Source organism: Pocillopora damicornis, chromosome 13 (genome assembly GCF_964200805.1).
Source record: "Pocillopora damicornis chromosome 13, jaPocDami1.2, whole genome shotgun sequence".
Classification (NCBI taxonomy): Eukaryota; Metazoa; Cnidaria; class Anthozoa; order Scleractinia; family Pocilloporidae; genus Pocillopora; species Pocillopora damicornis.
This window is the reverse complement of record NC_142682.1, coordinates 3540927-3560546: the sequence shown is the minus strand read 5'-3', so window position 1 is coordinate 3560546 and position 19620 is coordinate 3540927. Positions and strand designations below refer to the sequence as shown.

Sequence of the window (19620 nt, the reverse complement as noted above, 5' to 3'; positions counted from 1 at the left end):
ATTGTCTAAGAGCCCAGACTTCTTCCGCGGGGTAAAATCTGAATAAGCGGTCAAATCTATCCTTACAGCGGTTTCTGACTGCCTTCTTGTGGAAGAATTTCGTCGTGGCATGGAGGCAAAGTTGAAAGAAAATGGATGGTGGGTACTCATTTTAAATTGTTGAATATCCATTCTCCTGCTACATCTGTTTTCGTTCACAAACATGCAGCCTTGCACTTAGCTTTTTGCCTTGCGCGCTTGGTTTTTTTATGCTCATTTAGGCGAGAAAATAGAGAAGTTGCGGTTTTCTCGTGAGCGCTTCACGCTCAACACATAACTAGATCTGCTGCGCAGATCGCCTTGAAAGCTGTTGTTGTTTCTTTCGATGAAACGATTATTTCGCCTTCCAGGTTTCTTTCCTCCGAAGGGATTGCAGAGTGTGAAAGGGTTTGCAACAAAGAGAAGCCATCTTACCAGGAGCTCTCAAAGGCAGCCCTTAATGTGAGTATTGGAAGCCCAAAACACGTCGAAGGAAACAAAGATGTTGGAAAAGATCTTGTCTTTGCTTTGTTACACGATTGCTCTCTAAACTGATCACCTCCTTGCTGTATTAATGTAGTCTTTTAATGGTGCTAGACGGAGTTTACTTGTCACAGAAGATTTTAGCCACTGCTCATTAAATATGAACATTTTAAAGTTTAATGCACTCATGAATCGGCTTGTGACGGGACATCCAGCTAAATATTTTGGTTTGTTTCAATTGATTTTTTGATGAAGCGTATCTCATCTTTTGCCTAGGTTGTTTTTTCACCACGTAAAACCGTGAAAATCGTGCCCAGTATCCTTGATTTTGCATTTTTCTCGAAATCGCCAATCGATCCCCGTGGAAAAAAGTGCAGTGAATGAATGTTAGAATTTCTCACTTGAAATGGACGTGTGTGTAATGATTCTAAACCATCTGTGGTCGTGAATAATTTGTAAAAACTTAAGCCACTGATGTATGTATTATCCTCATATCTAGTACATCATGTATTCCACTGAATTGTTTCCATATTTGCTTGGAATATCAAGGATTATTTGTTATGTACATATGAACACATCCAATCTCCTTGTACATCTCCACCTGTACATTGGATGTTATTGCCTTGTGTAAAGCACAGCTGTAAAGGTATCTTGTTTGCCTGTAGAGTGTCCATATTTGTGAGAGTAACCATGAAATTATTTAAGCTTTTGCTGAAAGCTGTAGGTAGTCCAGTAGATTAACTTGCCTCCAGGAATGAAACATTTTTCCCTCCTTACTCCATGCCTGCAAAAATCTCTGACTTCACTATTTTGCCTTTCATTTTTTTTAGTCTTATCAATGTGATCACTATTATCTAAGTTGTAAGATATATTTTGTGCTCTGTGCAGAGAATTGATCTTAAGATTCAAGAGTGAAAAGATTCTGTGAATAAAACAATGAATCTGTCATTCTTTTCATTAATCAACCAGTTTTATTTTTCCATTTTAGCTGGACTTGAAACAATATGGCTTGAAACATCTTCCTGATGACATCAACCGTGGAAAGGTGGAATCAGTAAGTTTATTTTACTGTAAATTTAATTAAAAAATAAATTTAATTGCTACTGGCAAGGATCCTGAAATCTTGGGAGCTTTAGGTCAACCCTCTGTTTGGCTTGGTCACATTTTGGGAGACCAAAGGCTGGGCAGGGTCAATTACATTTGGGTTCTTTTTGTGTCTTAGATTAAATTCTCCCTATCAAGTGAGGAGAAATACAGCAGGCATGGGTTTATGACTTTGACTTGTATAAGTGATCAGCATATAAATTCTCCCCTCAACTTTGATAAATATCCAGGCAGACATTGATGAGAATTAACCCTCTACTAATATACAAGGGAATGTGTAGCAGACAGAGGGGAGAACTAGCAGATCAGATCAGATAAAATCTTGGAAGTGAAAGGGTTAAAGCTACACCAAATTCACAGGATTTCTGAGCAGTTGGTGTGAAGTTTTAGCTCCTACTTATCTACATCAATAGGATTGAGTAAAATTTTGTTTGAATTTTCAACAGGTCAATGGGCCTATGGTCCTGCAAGTGCAAAAACTACGAAATGTTTCTGCTCCAAAAGCTAATGAAGACTCAAACCATTCACCAAGATTATTGAAGGTTCAGCTGACAGATGGCCATTTGACTTGTAATGGATTAGAAATGGCATCCATTCCTAACCTCAGGTACACAAAGAGAATTGTTGCTTATTAAATGATAATTTAAGCTTGCACATGTAATTTTATTAACCCTCAAACTCCCAAGATCTGATTGTTAATTCTCTCCTCTAGCTGCTATATGTTTCCTTGAAAATAAGTTATGAGAATTTGGTGTTAAATCAAGATAACACCGTAAACCTGATAAGTTTGAATATTCTTATCACCTGTTTGCTGGATAATGTTTAGATATAATAGGGAGAAGTTACTTGTTAATCACTCCTGGGAGTTAAAGGGTTAACATGTAATTTACTCTTACATGATGCAGTAAAAATGTGATGGGAATAGATAAGTTTATCAGCTACGGGATGTTACCTTGATTTACTATTAAATTCTCCCAGCTCATGTAGAAGGAAATGCACGGCTTCATGAAGGGAGAATTGAGGATTCAAACAGATTATGGAAGGTTTAGTGTTAAGGTTCTTGACCACTACCAGCCTTGGAACTATTCTCATATTTCATACTGTAAACAATGAAATTTTTCTCACTGGTAGCAGCTTTGTCAGAAAGTTTATTTATGTTTGAAAGTTTGACTTGCGTCACAAAAATGATCTAGAATCTATTATCCCAGTCCCATTGTGACAGAGTGGCAGGTGATTAACATGTAGTTTCTCCCTATAATATCCATAAATTATTCACAAAAGAGTGATAAGAATAGGCAATATTATCAGGTAGAAGTCATTATCTTGATCTTACACCAAATTTCCCTAACTGATTTAGAAGGAAATGTGTAGCAGCTAGAGGAGAGAATTAACAGTTAGATCTTGGGAGGTTAAGGGTTAATTAAGCAGCTATGATTTAAGATCATCCTTTTGAGTGCATGGCTGCAAACAGTTTAGTCTTGTCAAATCATGTGAGGAAAATAATTTCCTACAGCTCTTTTACCATGGCTGTTTAAGAAATTTTCTTTTCCAATGCAAAATCTTGCCTACACAAAGCAAGGGGATAATATATTTTTTTTACTTTTTGTATGCTGCTGTAGGTATGGAACATGTAATTTCATTATTTGCTAGATTGTAATCATTAGTTGGTAAAGAGCCACCATGTTGAAACTTTATCAATTAACCATTATTATCAAATTGAATATAATAATAATTATTATAATAACAATATTATTATTATACATTGATTTTCACTTGATTTGCAAATGAGATTGTGTGATGTGATCATATATTTGTCTTTTGTTCAAACAGCTTATCAATTCCTCCTGGAACCAAGGTTTACTTAACAGGTTCCATTACTGTTCAGGAGAGCTTTCTGATGCTGGATGCTAATAACACAAGGGTCTTAGGGGGAGAGGTGGAGAAACTGAAGGAAAAGTGGGAGCTTAATAAGGTTAGAACTTTCCATATGTTATTGTTCAGAGGTGTCCTTTTTTGGAGTTGTTTTAAGCTTGTTTTTAATTTGAGGTTGTATGCCATTGGTTGCAAGTCTACTATGAGTCAACCCTTTAACTCCCAAGATCTCATTTGTAATTCTCCTTACTGTCTACTATACAGTTCTTGTGATGTTAGTTTGGAGTATTTGGTATTGGATCAACTAATAATCCCCTAATTGATATTTTTCTTTTTTCTCGTCACTTGTCTGCCTGTTATTGTATTCATATTGTAAGGAGAAGTTCTGTCTTGGTCATTCATGAGAGTTGAAGGTTTAACATGATTTCACATAAGCTGTATATACTGTAGGTTTATTTTTTGGGAAAAAACTAAACTTTGGATGGAAAAAATAATAACATACTGATAAATACAATGTAAAAATTTACAAAATTGGACGATTTAATCATTTGATGATTTGTTGAGGGTTGCTTCCATATAAAATGTAAAGATTCTTTGATCTCAAGTTGGAAACCTCTGGAAGTGTGATATCATGCAGTTAAAGGTGTAAGCAATCAGGAGAACAGAGAGTGTGACATTGTTGAGAATTTTATAAATATTTGAAATAACTAGGTGCTTGTGTGCAGATGTGGAAAAAAGAAACATTTCCAAAAATATCTATAAATTGCTATAATAATCCTCCTGCCACACTGTGCCTATCCAAGATTGTTTTTACTGGCTGGAAGCAAGGGAAGTAGTGTATGTTACTTGTGGGATGGGGGCATCTAGAGAATCAGGTACAAGGCCAATATTACAAAAAAAAGTTGTTTGTTAAGGAGGGTTAAATCTTCTCATAAAATTGGACATATTTCTTGTGCATTGTAGCTCCTGTAAAACAGGTCACTGAATCAGTTTTAACGAACCTTTGTCTTTTTCTCCCCTTTTAGACCTTAGCTAAGCATTCTCGCATGACTGTGAGTGGAGATGGGCCTCCTCCATTTGTTCCTTTCAGTCAAGGAACCCAACCAGGAATTGAGAACAGAGGAAGATCAGCAGAGAACACCAAAGGTTGGTTTTTAGTTACAACTCACACTGATGCTCTCCAGGACTATAGGGGAGCATAAAGATTATAGATGATTTAGCCTGAAACATTTTTGTTGAGTGCTTCAATTTATTTGTTTATTAATTAGCAATATTAATGCAGGCTGGCCCAGTTCAGCTGGGTTGAACAGGGACTTGCTAACAACATGAACAACAACAACAGCATGAACAACTTCCTCTCTGCAAACAGAGGTTTTCATTTGGTTTAATTCAAATTATGCTATATTTTTATTGACATGTGGCACTAATGGTTGTTGACACCCCTGAACACGAAACTCCAAGGTAATTGACAAAAGGTTTGAATTATCAAGATTCTCTTTTTTTGTTGCAGTGAATGGTGTGGTACAAAATAGCACAGAGAAATCAAGAAGTGTACAGAGCAAGGATGGTTCTGGTCCACCCCCAAGATCCAGAACAGCAGAACATGGACAACATAACAAGCCTGTCAATCAAGAACAAAGGGAAGGTACAGTGAAAAAATTTTCACACAACTCCCGCGATGAACGAACAGAGAACAAAAGGCCAAATACTGAAAAAGCAAATGAAAAACTCACATCTGAAGGTAAAACAAGTTTAAGTAATCCCAAAGACAAAGAGACAAGATCTTTTAATTCAGAACCACACAATAATGAAAGAGCCAGGGAAGGAAATCAAGGAAATGATGACAGACAAAACAATAGAGCAGATCGCAATGAGAGGATGGACAGACCAGTTGCAAGAGGGCAGCCTCTGAGACCACAGGCAAGTTAAATGATCGTTGGGAACTGTTTAAATGCTCTTAAATGTTTGTCTAGAATTATTCTACTTGTGCACCCAACATTTGACTTAGTGATATGGCTTCGTTCTAAAGTATAAGAGGGTTAGAATACCCCCCTTTTGGGTGAGAATGTTATAATGTACAGAGATTTATAATGGAAACCAATTTGGAAGCATGTGAGATTTTATTTGGTTCATTGTCAATTTTTGTTTCAAAGAAAGTAATTTTGAATCTGATAGATGGCTGATTGAATTGCTCTGGTTTTATTTTAATTGATATAAATTATTAGTTTTAGCTATTAAATTTTTTTTCCCCAAGCAGGATACTAACAGAGGAGGTACAAGACCACGAGGCCATGGAGGAAAACGAGAGCCAGCAGGTAAGAGGTTCTTTTGACCCTTTAAGTCGCACTAGTGACCAAGACAGAATTTCTCTTTACACTATCAGTACAATATCAAGCAGACAAGTAATGAGAATAAAGAAAAATATCAATTAGAGGATTATTGGTTGATCCAAATCCAAATTCTCCAAACTAACTTCATAAGAATTGTATGGTAGACAGTAAGGAGAATTACTGATGAAATCCTGTTATTGGGTTAATAATAACCAATAGATAGGTCTTGCCTAGTCGGATGCAACAAGGTAAACAAATACCCAGAGAGATACAAACAGATATAAAAGGGAGGAAAGGAAGATGACTCATTAATCATTTCTTTAAGGTTTTATGGGTCTTTTTATTGTCACAAACTGAAAAAAGGTTCTCATCTCCTTTTCCCTTTTGGCTAAGTTGTGGATGAAGTGGCAAATAAGGGGTTGTTGAAGCTGGTATTATGAAAGCAAAATGAAGTTGAATTCTTTTGACCCTTTAACTCGTAAGAGTGACTGGCATCCAATTTCTCCTTAAAATATCACCATTGAATCAAACATTCAGGTCACAAGAATAAAGGAAATGGTCACCAACCAAGGAAAACCTTGATTGATAAATTAATTCTCCCGGTCAGCAGTTTAGGAAACACATAGAGAACAGTATGGAGAATATGTATTCTGATGTTAGGGTGTAAAGGGTTAATTGGTAACCTCATGTAGGGAAGTTGCTGTTTTCCCATGATGATAAATGATTTTGTTACCATTTCTTAAAAGGCAGGGGAAGGCAGGAAAGTGAAGGGACTGATGATGTAGAAGACTACAGAGCAAGGCAACCCTCTGAGCCAGCATTGTGGGACTTTCTCTCAACAAAATTTCCAACTGTTAAAGGTTTGGATTTTTACATGTACTATTTGCTAATTATTGCTACTTTATGTTAACCCAACTGATGTCTGTTAAAATTGTTAAAAAAGGACCAGATTTCTTGTGAAACTCACAAAACCATGAAACAGCTGGAATACTTAACAATTTATATAATCATTTGTTTCATAATGTGGTGACTTCTGATGTGGATTGCACATCCTTATCCAAAGTGAACACATTGTGAGGCAAACCCTTTTATTTCTCTTTTGAAGTGGTATTTACCAGGATGAATAACCACAAACTATTTAACAACATAAACCTGGAATGTATGTATATCTGGCTGAGTTCATTAGGGGTTAAATTCCAAAATGCCCTTTGTATTGTTCATTGATGCAAGAAAACCTGTTTGCAATCTCTACAGTGTTGCAATACAGTGATATTTGTAACCTGATATATCTCTGTAAGGGCAGTTTCAACTGCATCATGTACACTTTGAAGCTGGTGCCCAAGCCTGCCATGGTCTATGTCAGTTCTTAGCAAGACCTTTCTGTTGCACATTCACAGTGTAATTATATTCAAATCATATTTAGACCTATTGCAAACGCATTCAAACAACCAAAATACCTGGACTCTTAAACTTAGTTTTATTTCTTCGGGCAGTCTCAAATCTTTTGGCTTAGTATTCCATTTTGTTCCCACAGAAAAAATTAAATACAGACATGTTGTCTACTTTAATGGAGAGTTGTAAGTTGCAGTTGATAAACTTCTTGGAGATAGGCTGGAGCTGTTCAAAAAATGTCAAAAAACATTATTTCTCTAGGCATAATGCTGATAAAATAATTTTTGAAAAGATCACAACATTGAATATATTTGCTATTTTTTTATATTGTGCTAGCAATATTTTTGACACCAAATTGTGGAGGGGGGGGGGGCCTCTGTCACTTATGGTGTTGATTTAAAGTAATAATAAAATTTAAATTAATTTTGATTAATGATACCCCCCTGTTATGCTTCACAAGCCTAAAATAAAATTGGATTCATTGCTGTGTTAACCCTTTCACCCCTTAAAGGGATTAACATGTAATTTCTCCTTACAATACCTCCACTGAATCACTCATTAAGGTCACAAGAATAAAGGAAATGATCACCAACCAAAGAAGCTCTTGATTGTCAAACAAATTCTCCTTGTTAGCACCTTAAGAAATGTATGTTGAACAATATGGAGTATATGCATTCTGATATTAGGGTGTAAAGGGTTAAAACTTTTGTGGTTTTATCCAGTGACCTAATGGCTGGTGAAAGTGTCTAGTAAGGTTGCTGTGCTTTCAGAAAAAGTAGATGAATAGAAAGTGAGTCATCTCAAGCACTCTGAGGGTTTTGTCTCTCCTGATATTTTATTTCAAACTCTTGCTTACAGATTCCAAGAATCAAAGGCCACAAAAATATAATGAAAGCCAGAAAACAAATGAAGTTCACCATGAAAGACCTCCGCCAAGACCACCACCCAAACAAGAAAATGATACAGAAAAGCCTAAGCAACAGAACCAAGATACAAAAGCTGAGAAAGGGGAGAATGTTCCTCCTACAAGCAAAGAGCAAACTGATGTACAACATGAATATACAACCCCTAGAGAGATTGAGAAATCAAAGCAAGAATCTTCACCCCAGAGCAGAGATGGAAGACAACAGTCCAGGCAGCAACGCGAACCTCACTACAAGCAACAGCAGAATCCTGGGCAGGTTAAAGGAAAAGGTTCTAGAAGGCATGATCATGATTCTAGGCCATACAACCAAAGTTTACCACCACGACTGCAAAAGAAACAACAGCAACAACAACAGCAACGGCAACAGCAACAACAACAGCAGCATCATCATCATCAACATTATCAACAACATGGTCACAAACATGAGACAGAGGTGAATAGTGATGGTGTTGAAGCTGAGTATACAGCTGCAGGGAGCCCACCTTCTGTTGCACAGGAAGATGATGCAATTGTGAGGTTTAGTGCATCAACTATTAACCCTGAATTTGTAGAGGACCCTCCAAGTTACCATCAACAAACAGTTCAGTTTCGTGACCAGCAGGGTGGTTCATACACTGGTCAACCATATACTGGACAAGGCAAATGGCAAAAAAACTATCGCCAAGGATCAGACCAGTTTAGACCGGCAAATTTTACCCCTCCAAATGTACAACAACAACAACAGCAGCACATTGAGTTTGTTACTATGGCATTGGAGTCGCAGCGGGTGCAGGCTCAGTTTGTTGTCAATCAACCTCAACAGTTTGTGGAGCAGGGTGGAAGGGAACAGGCTGAGATTGGTGCACCACAGGAATACCAGTATACACAGCAGGCCCAACCCCCAGTCCAGGCATACCCTGTGTACCAGGTGCGACCAGCTCAGATGACTCATCAGCCAATGGCACCTCAGCCAGCCATGCCACAGCAGCCAGTAGCTACACAAATGCCAGTGCAACAGGTAATGGTCAATTTGTGGAGTGCCTTGATATTTTCTTGCATAAACTCTTCATACCTTGGATTCAAACTTGGCCATTAAAGACAAAATTTTAGTAATTATTATCACCAAGTTTATGATCTGCAATTTTTTTACAAAAGAAAACAATAAAGCATTGATTGTATTGCACAGAAAAGATATCTCACTAAGCATTTTGTAATAATAAGAATGAAGCTTCATACATTATTGCTAAATTAATTGGAAACATTAACTACAAGTTACCATTAAGTCACCAAAATCTTTTCTTGTTGTAATGGCCAACAAAACTGTTCTGGCTTGTAGTGCAGCTGTCAGGCCTACTCTGTGATAGAAAATAACAATACTACTTATAGAGGATTAAAAAAAATATTGTTCTGTTCTTCTTGATGTTGGGAACAGTTCTTTTGAGTTACTGAACTTCTCTTTTTTTCTTTTTTTCTTTCAGGTGGGCTGGAAAAAGGGTGACCATTGCTTGGCTCTTTGGAGAGATGGACAGGTAGTGTCAGAAACTCAAAGCTTATCATATTATTATGCCCAGGTGGCTCTGCCCTTTGATGCATTTTTATGGGATGAATTAACTCTGTATGTATTCTGTAACACTCATCCTAGAGCATTTGCCTCACTACCTCATCTTAAATGGGCAACCATGACCCTAGGGTGTGGCTAAGAGGGTAAATATTTTGAACTTCTCACCTTTTGGCAAGATAAAGTGATAATCAGCAATTATAAATTGTAAATTGAAAAAAAAAAACTGGCATGTTCTTATGTTGGAAACTGAATGATATGTTAATTCTTTTTAATTTGATTGATATTAAGAAGTGATTTTGTTTATCTATTACATAACCAATTAAACATTTTTTTTACCTTTTCAAAACTTAAAAACAGATGTGTGTAAGGTGCTAGCACAGGATTCCCATACAACAAAATCAATCCTGAATGTCCTGTGGCCATGAATAATTATATACTAACAAATCACTCTATATTCTCTAGTATTACAGTGCCAAGATGGAGGAACTGACAGGTGATGGCCTCAATTGTATGGTCTCCTTCTTGGATTTCAACAATATTTGTGATTACGTGCCTCTCTCATCTTTAAGGCCTTTTCCAATAATTGCCTGGGTATGTAAAAAATTATCTGATTGATTGACCTGCAAAGAGAACTATTCCTTCCTGCTAATAGATTTATCCTGTTCTATCCTGGTCACCTTTATGTAAGATTATGTATTGATAATGTCAGATAAAGTTGTATTCTAATCACCTCTTGAGGTAAAAACGGTTATTACAATCTATTAATTAAAGTTAGTACTTGCTTTGTAACTTACCATTAACCTTTAACTCCCAAGATCTGATTGTTAATTCTCCCTTCTTGCTGCTAGACATTTCCTTGTTAATTAGTTATGAGAAATGAATTTAAGAGATCCTCGCAGCTAAGGACACTACTGAACTAGTAGTTGAAAATAGGACCTGAAAAAAATTCGGGTCTATATGGGAGTTGAACTCATGACCTCTGTGATACCGGTGCAGTGCTTTACCAACTGAGCTAACAAGTCAACTGGGAGCTGGTTAATGTGTTAGGTCCAAATAAACCATTCAAGTGATGAATAATGATTTTAGATATATGAAATTCATTTATTTGCACTGTGGTGAAGAAACGAATTTAAGAGATCCTCACAGCTAAGAACACTACTGAACTAGTAGTTGAAAATAGGACCTGTAAAAAATTGGGTTCAAATCCCATACAGGCCAAAAAATTTTTTTCAGGTCCTATTTTCAACTACTAGTTCAGTAGTGTTCTTAGCTGTGAGGATCTCTTAATTTCCTTTCTTCACCACTGTGCAAATATATGAATTTCATACATCTAAAATCATTAGTTATGAGAACTTGGTGCTAGATCAAGATAGCAGCTTCTACCTGATAAGTTTGAATATTCTCATTACCTGTTTGCTGAAGAATGTATGGATATTGTAGGGAGAAGTTTTATGTTAATCACTTCTGGGAGTTAAAGGGTTAAGTCTTCTTGGGTATTCTCAAAATTAATTCCTCAATCTTTCATGTTAAGTATTATTATTGAAAGAATTCCCATAATGTTGTGAATAAAAAAAAAAAGTTTCATGATAATCTGTTTCCCATGAGAAACCTGAAAATTTAATTTAACACTTTTTATTTCTTAGCTGAAATTTGCTTGATGTCATGATGGCCATACTAACTATGAACCAAAAAGATATGTTGAAGAAACGTGCAAAATTTACAAAATATCTGGGTAATATTAATTGTTTCCATTACAAATCCAGTGTCAGTAATTTTGATTCCTTTTTTTTCTCTTTTTCAGGGAGAGAATAGTAATACACAGCCTCCACCTGCAGGTGCTGTTGCCACAGTGCCATATTACACACAGGGGGCACCAGTTGGCATAGTGACCAGACCCCAGGTAATGATCCCTGTGTCTGGACAGCCTCCTTTCCATGCTGGTACTCGACCTACCATTGTTCATTCTACCCAAGTCCCTGCTCAGGTACAGTGGCAGCCAGCTCAGGTTCAGTACCAAGAGGTCAGACAAGCAGCTTTCCAGCCAGTCATGCATTATGGGGCTGTGCCGCAGTCAACTACAGGGAGCCCTGCTCCAGCAGCTTATGGTGTACCCACAGCAACTGGGGTACATTTTGTCAGGGGTGTGAAGGATGCCCAAGGTCAAGGTTAGTACATGGTTTTCATTTGCTTCTTTCTTTTACTTTCTTGATCTAAATGTGTGATTCACAGACAATGATGTCAGGAAAAATTTGATGCTAGTCACCTTTGGAGGTCAAATAGTTGAGATAACAGTGGTGAGATATCACACCTTTACTGTGTGTGGCTGGTTCAGGAAAGAACCAGTGTGGCAAAGAGTTCTTGATATTCATCATGTGTTCCTGAGGTTGATGTTGACTTTCTCATCATTTTCTCCAGATGTGTACAGCAACACCCCAGAGGCAGGCAGAGGAAGATCAAGTCCAAACTCAGGTGGTTATTCCAAATCAAGACGACCAAACAGAGCTACACAAAATTACTATGTACCACCCAGACAACAGAAGTTCAAGGATAAAGGGTAGTCATAGATTGAAATGTTAAAAGAAATTACTTTCAGCACTGTCTGTTTGAAGTAGATAATGTCATCCAGTGGATACATTTCCACTTAGTGAATAGCTTATCTTTACTGACTGGGAATGTATTCCTTGAATAACATTTTCCACTGTTCAAACAACTGGGCATGTAAAAATAATCTCTAATATGAAAATTTAATTAATATGTAGTAAAATATAACAACTTTTTTTTCGACATGGAAGATGTGGTTAATGTAGTTGATGTGCAAACCATGTGTATTTTAAGGAATAGTCTTTGTTTTAAACAGCTATGTGAAAATTTATCTGGTAGGAAGGGGGTAATTATGAGGCACTTTAGAGCATGATTCTCTTCTCAGCCATTAAAATTAGAAAATCTTATTAGCAAAAGGGGTGAAGCAAGATGTAGATTTTATTTTAACCTGTGCTTTTGGCAGTAGTGAGATTTTGTTAATTACATAAAACTACCTCTGTGCTAAAAGTGCTTAAAAATATTAACTTTATATTGCAGTGAATTGATTATTAGAAGAATTGATAGAAGTAGGCAAACCATCTAGTGAATTTTGAAATGTGATTTTGAGCCGTAGCCCTTTTCTTTGACTATGGCCTTAATCCTTGTGTTGAAATGCCACCCAAAAATTGGTCCTTTACTTAGGCTAACTGGTAAAATTTCCCCCAAAAAAGGGGTTTATAAAGGAGTTTAAAGTTTTTTTCTGTTGTTCAATCTGCTCCATTTGGCTTTTCACCTTTATTAATCAATTCCTTACAGAACTGCCGTTCAGTTGTGAAACTTCTTCTTTAACCCTTGAACTCCCAAGATCTGATTGTTAATTCTCCCCTCCAGCAGCTGCACATTTCTTTTTAAATTATTTAGAAGAATTAAGTGCCAGATCAAGACAACTTCTACCTTACAACTTTGAATATTCTCATTACCTGTTTGCTGGATACTGTATGGATATTAAAGGGAGAATTTACATGTTAACAGCTTCTGGGAGTTAAAGGGTTTAAAAAAAAAAAACGAGTAAAAAAGGCAAGATCTTTGCTTCTCATGAAGTTTACATGTAAGTAACCTAGTATTCCAGGCTTGGGAAGAGATATATCAAATGAAGGCTTTTTGCTGTGACATGGGGCTAAATTAAGAGAATAACTAACATTTTTTATGAGATGACAAGAGAATGTTTTGGATGGCCAAGTAATGGATTGATTTCCTAGCTTGCCGACAAGAAAGAAATACCTATTTATGGGGTTTAACAAAAGTACATTATTTTTTATTTCAAAAATTCTATACTTGAGTTACTGCAAAATTGATAATCAAACTAGTGAACTTTGCAATTTCACACAAGTGAAGTCTCTGTTTTTCATTATGGCCTATCAATTTTCAGGGAAAAAAATGGGAGGGAAAAATTATTTTGAAATGTATATTACTATGATTGGAAATTTTATTCGGAAGATGACTTGGGATGAAGCAAGATCAGCATTGGTGGAAACTTGCTCAGATGTACTTTTGTGTTGGTAATGTTCTTAATTCTTGACTATTCTCCCTAACAAAGTTAACAATTTGACTTTTGTGGTTTACCAAATCATCAGCTAACTGTGCTTGTGCATATTGCTTGAGCAATAAACTTTCAGTATTGTACAAACCAGCCTTATATCCTGAGCATAGCAATGTTACTTTTTTATTATTATGGCAGGGAGTTTCTAGTTCTATCGAATGTGATGTGTTGAATGTGGTAAATTTTAGGTTTATTAGGTGTATGCCTGAACCTTAATAATCTAATCACCAAAATGTTGACTGATGTTGTTACTGGAAACGTTTGGTTGAGAGGTGTAGATAGTCTGTAGTAATGAATCTTTTTGAGAGAGCAAGTTGGTGTTGTAAGCTTGCAGTTAATGGAGCTGCCATCTTGGTGGAGAAAATGGCATTGCAAATATTGCACCTGTTTAAGGGCCTTGGTCAGTGGAGATGAGCAATAGATGGGTTGAGCTAAAAATTAGTTTTTTTCAGGCAAATGACTTCATCTAACTGGGATAAAAAGCTTGCATAAAGTTTGGAGAGCATTTAAGAGAGGCAAGAGTTACTGGAGGTGCAACTAAGTGCAACTTAGCCTTCTTGCATGCTCTCCAAACCTAGCAAGTGCTTCATATTTTTATCAATGCACAACTGATACAGGAACCAATAGTTTTGTAACAATTTCCACATGGTGTGTTAAATGTTTGGTGAACAGAAGTTCTCTCTGTGTAGCATATTATTTGTAGTCATAATAGTCCATTGTGGAAATATGAAGAAAGTTTGTGCAATTGAATTTTATAACACAAATTTACTAGCTGTATTATAATTTTGTTCCCTCATCCATCCCTCTTTTCCTATGCAGGACATTTTGCTCATTTCCAGTGACCAAGAGAGTGTCACAGGGTACCTGAAATTTTGCAAAGAAATTGCAAGAGTTTGTGTGCTAAGAATGTTTTTGTACTGCAGGCTAAAATCCCCTCTTGAAATTTGGTTGTGGAAAGAGGCTTTTTTCTATTATAGTACTAATAAGAAGAATTAGCTTTTCCTAGTCTTAAAATTATGTCCAGTTATTTCACTTATCACCTTGTGGTTTACTGTAGTCCCAAATTTATCAATTAACATAATTTTTGAGTTTTAATTTTTCTAAATAACATATTGTAACTAAATTTGCTTCTGTGTTGTCTCAAGGCTGCTGGGTCTTGGTGTTACACAATTCATTTTCTAGTATTTATATTTATTGATGGAGAAATGGTAGGACATTTCTCTATTTGTTGCATATTATAAAATAATGTGATTGAAAAACTCAATGAAATTGGTCACCATCTTAGACACTGTTAGTAATGGAGTAACAAAGGTTATCAAGAATTTACAATGTACTGTAAAATGTGAACTGCAATTAGTAGATATTGTTCTGATCAAATCTTAAAATCTGTGATATTTTTACTGTTGTGCGCATTTTATTAAACTAATGAAGGAAAATCTATTTGTGATTTTGAAGTTACTAGGTAAATACTTTTTTTTTTCTGTACTTGCCATTTGTAAGCCACTAAACAGTGATTTTTCTTTTACTTGTAAATTTCTTAACAATAGAAGCCAATGGCTTGAATATTTGCTCAAGGTATGTAGGTGCCTGTAGTAGGTATGTTTTTATCATTTGCGCCAACTTATGTTCTATTCGTGCTTCTTAACTAACTTTATTTCAGTTATGTTGCTACTTGGCAATAAAATTGAATAAAGACAAAAACAAGAAAAGTTCATACCTGATTGAAACAATTCTCTACAACTCATGTCCAACCCAAAATTTTCTTTTCTGTTTATTCCACAAGAGTTAAAGAACATACACTTCAAGAACCAGAATTTTATCAATGATTATTAACCCTTTGACCCTTACAAGTGATTGGCATGTAATTTCTCCTTACAATATCATCCCTGAATCGCACATTAAGGTAATGAGAATAAAGGGAATGATCAACTAAAGAAGCTCTTGATTGTTAAACAAATTCTCCTTGTCAGTACTATAGGAAATGTATAGAGAACAGTATGGAGAAATTGTATACTGATGTTGGGGTGTAAAGGGTTAACAATGAAGTTATTGTCAGAGTTATGGAACTGTTTTGAACTTCTTTCCAGAAATTCAACCTTAGAATGATACCCATATCCTCAATGATTTCTACAGTATATGTGCTTAAAGATATAGAATGGACTGTTTCTTGAAGCAGATAGCCTTTACAAGGAAAAACATAGGGTTTGGGGAACAGCTAACATCCAATCCTAACTTAAAATTGGAGGTCCTTTTGGTAAACCTGAAACTTGAAGCTTGAAGTTTACATCAACTGCAATCTTAAACAGCACTGTAATCTTTTACAATGATATTACCAATTGAGAAGTTCACCCCACAACTCTGTTCTCCAACTATCTACCCTCAGATAATCAGAAAAAACTACAGGGCAAGAGGAAAAAAATCAACAACAACAAAACAAACTGTTGTGGATAGACCATTGTTCTGATAAAACAATGAGAAGTTGAACTGTGCATTTTTGCAGCAATGTGATGAAAACATTAATATGAAAACTGTCCCATAGCCTGATAACAGACATCTTTCTTGTACTTTTTCAACTGTCATGAACAAATGTAGAATCAAACACTCGATACTGAACCTTTCTGCAATCTTTATCAGGGAGATATGAAAATATGCAGAGTTCTAACCATGGTCTTTTATCACCCTTTGGATCTTGGTACACACATTCAATAGAGTTATTTGGATTATTTGTCATAAACAGCATATGTTCCTGGATGGTGTTTTGAAGAGATGCTTGGACTAAAAATTCTTCTGGCGGTGGAAGACCAGCAAAGAAAGTTTTTACATCCTTATCAAAGACCAATGCATGGAGAAGGCCAGAATCATCCTCAAGAACAAATGAAAACAAATAAGAAAGAGTCATCTCCTGACCACACAAAGAGCATGGGATGATATCACTGTTGGCAGCAGAACAAACAGAACTGGAACTTTCTTGAGGTAAGTATTTACAAGACTGACAAGATCTCCGTATGAAAGACTTCACATCTGATGGTAAATATATCATTGCCTTGACTCTACAGCGAAATTTGTATGGAACAGTCTTGTATGTCTTGATCTCTTTCAAAGAACTGAAAGCAATGCTAGGGTGCTCTGTTATTGTACACGATGTCTGAAGTGCCTGGTTTATTTCATTTGTGATCAAAGAGTTACTTTCCTTCTGTTTGTTAAAGTTCTCCATTTCTTGTTGAATTCCACTGTGGTCAGTTGTTTTGCGTCCATCATGAACATCAACAAATCCATTCTCTATGGCTTCTGATTGTTGTTCTGTATTCTGGTGGGTCACTGAAGCTTCTGCTTCAGCTTCAGCAACCAACTTCAATGTAGAGCTTACTGAAACCATGGGATCACTCATTGGCACAATCTCCACACCACGCCCACATATTGTACCTCCGTGTACTATGAGACTAACACAAGGGTGAGACAGCACCATCTGATGAAAGAACAAATCAAACCAATTGCTTTGGTATAAATTGGCTAGTCATTCAAAACTCAACAAGACAAGCTTATGTTTTTAGTTTAGTTTTTTTTAACAAACATTACATTTTTATAAAGTAACACTCAAATCTTTTGCTATTTCTTTACCCAGCTCAAAATCTAACATCTCATTCTATCTACAAACATGAAATGATTGACATTGCTGATCTTTGCAGTCTTTGTCCCATGCTTGTGACAAGAGAAAAAAAAATTCACTCTATCTTTACCAGGCTCAAAATTTAGCATTTTTCTTATTCTATTTACCAACACAAACACTATTAGGCTACTAATTTACCTCCTTATCTATCAAGGAATCAATAGCGAGTTTAAGCCAATTTGATCGCAGAGTTGTGACAGGAAACTAAAGGATTTATTCTAACATCTGATGGCTTTGAAGTAATAGCAAAACACAGTTAGGAAATAATCAGGTATGTTACCTCAGGCTTATCTGTTGTCATATCAGCACTGGCTTCCAGCTCTTTGATATGAACATTTCTGATGCAGACAAAATCACCAGGACTGACTTTTCTGACCTCCCCCTCTACATGATTGTCATATAGAAACACCTCTACACATTTGCCAGCTGACTTGTGAATGAGCTCCTCTGATTTTAATTCTCCCTGTTCACTGAGTGGTTCCACTGAAGTTGATTGACAGGCAGGGGGTGATCCATCCCATAGAGTCAAAGCAATACCGTTGCTAGCTTCAGTGTAACTTTTTGACACAACTTGGCAGAGAAGGTTTACAAATGTCTGACTTGTGCTCAAGTCTTTCAGGTTAGTAATGACAAACTTCTTGTTTAGAGATTCCTTCTGCAATGCCCACAATCGTAATTCCTCAATTGCATCTTTTTCTTGTTCTGTCAAATTGTACGATTTCGATGATGATGCCCGTGCTTGGTGGTTATCTGTGCAATTTATGTCAAATACAAGCCTGAAAATGATGACCAAAAATAAAGGGTTAACTAGATTCACAACTATTCTCAAAATTCCGGGACTTTGTGTGACATATGTAGCAGCCTTGATCTGTAGGCTATTTGAACTCTTCTTAGAGCAGTTGGTTAATAAGACCAGGTAAAAAAAGATGTTTTTTGTCTTGTCACAAATGTGGTACACAGGAAAAATTCTGAGTCCCCAAGAAAAATCAAACATCAGACCATTGGATTTCATGCTCCAATGCTCTACCACTGAGCCACTGAGACTCTATGGTGAGTGAGGCCTGTTACGAAGTTCACATATAAGACACATCCTGAATACTGCTAAGACCAAGTGTTCCTAAAATAAACTTACCAGGTTGATTCAGGTAAGAACTTTCCTTGCATCTCTCCTTTGAAATTGCCAACAGCAACACCATGAAAACGCACAATATCTCCTACAGATCTAATCAATGGCAACCTTTCCTTTGACTTTGAAAAGAGCACCAACTTAAAACTTTCTTCAAGGGAAGCCAGAGAGGGATCGACTAAGCTTAATGAGCAGACAAAATCAGAGCCCTTGGTCTTGAAGGGGCTCTTAAAGAACTTCACCACACCAAATACATTAACAGTGGTGTTAGCACGTATATCTGCCAGCTTCGTGTATTTCACAATTTGAGGTTGTAGGAAAAGCCTGCTTCTTTTGCTTGGTGGTTCACGTCCTGTCTTTTCTGCACTGACAAACACTGCACATTCTGATGCAAGAGGCAGAGGTCTCCGAACAACATTACTACCTGCGTTTAACATGTTATTAGAATCTCGCACAACCCATACTTTGAGAAATTTACAGCTTTTTTCGTCACCAATGATTTCAAATCTATGACCTTCCCTTGGTGAACTTTCAACCTTGGCTCCTTTTATCATAAGTACGTCTTTTTCCTTCACCGTCTTACACTTCTCTACAAATTTCCCCCTCAGAAAGACTGAGATGACATCTGGTGAGCCAGAATTAACATCTTTGATAGAAAGTTTCATCACCCAGCCTGTTGATGTATGGAAAATTGGGTATACTGAGATCAACACACCTGTGAAAAAGAAGTGTCCAAAAATGTTCCTTCAGTGCAAACATAGCATAAAGATTACAATAAGGAGGATATAAATAGTACGGATATCAAATTGCGAGTCACAATTAGCACTCACAGCTAAATCTTTACCTTTCACCATGCATGTGGAAAAATCCATATTTTGAGATACATCCTTTATTCTAATGCATCGATAGGTGTTTTCAATTTTCTCTATTGAGCAAGCATCTTCTAGAATTTGTACAATTGTATCTTCTTTTTGCTCGCGGGAAATGTTCAAACTACCCGCCATTTTGGACAATCAGGATCTTGACAAGAATTCCCTTCGACG

The 19620-nt window shown here is 36.5% G+C and overlaps 2 protein-coding genes across 4 annotated transcripts; one reads left to right on the top strand and one right to left on the bottom strand.

Annotated features, from left to right (window-relative positions):
* The first annotated feature begins 70 nt into the window (after positions 1-70).
* Positions 71-15493, top strand: LOC113686454 (uncharacterized). Its single transcript, XM_027204073.2, has 14 exons — positions 71-138; positions 390-480; positions 1490-1555; positions 2052-2212; positions 3436-3577; positions 4503-4623; positions 4988-5397; positions 5735-5792; positions 6554-6667; positions 8058-9121; positions 9582-9632; positions 10127-10255; positions 11466-11829; positions 12080-15493. Exons 1-14 carry the CDS (start codon positions 110-112, stop codon positions 12220-12222), a joined length of 2943 nt encoding a protein of 980 aa, XP_027059874.2. The 5' UTR covers positions 71-109; the 3' UTR covers positions 12223-15493.
* Positions 15494-15530: 37 nt separating this feature from the next.
* LOC113686443 (protection of telomeres protein 1-like) lies at positions 15531-19619 on the bottom strand. Of its 3 annotated transcripts, none has more exons than XM_027204063.2 (4): positions 19422-19619; positions 18584-19292; positions 17732-18227; positions 15531-17250 (listed from the first exon to the last, which is right to left on the bottom strand). In XM_027204063.2, exons 1-4 carry the CDS (start codon positions 19579-19581, stop codon positions 16354-16356), a joined length of 2262 nt encoding a protein of 753 aa, XP_027059864.2. In that variant the 5' UTR covers positions 19582-19619; the 3' UTR covers positions 15531-16353. The 3 variants fall into 3 exon arrangements, with proteins under 3 accessions (XP_027059864.2, XP_089047317.1, XP_089047318.1); XM_089191191.1 differs by having other exon boundaries at positions 18584-19250; positions 19422-19581; XM_089191192.1 differs by having other exon boundaries at positions 19408-19541.
* Position 19620: the final 1 nt, after the last annotated feature.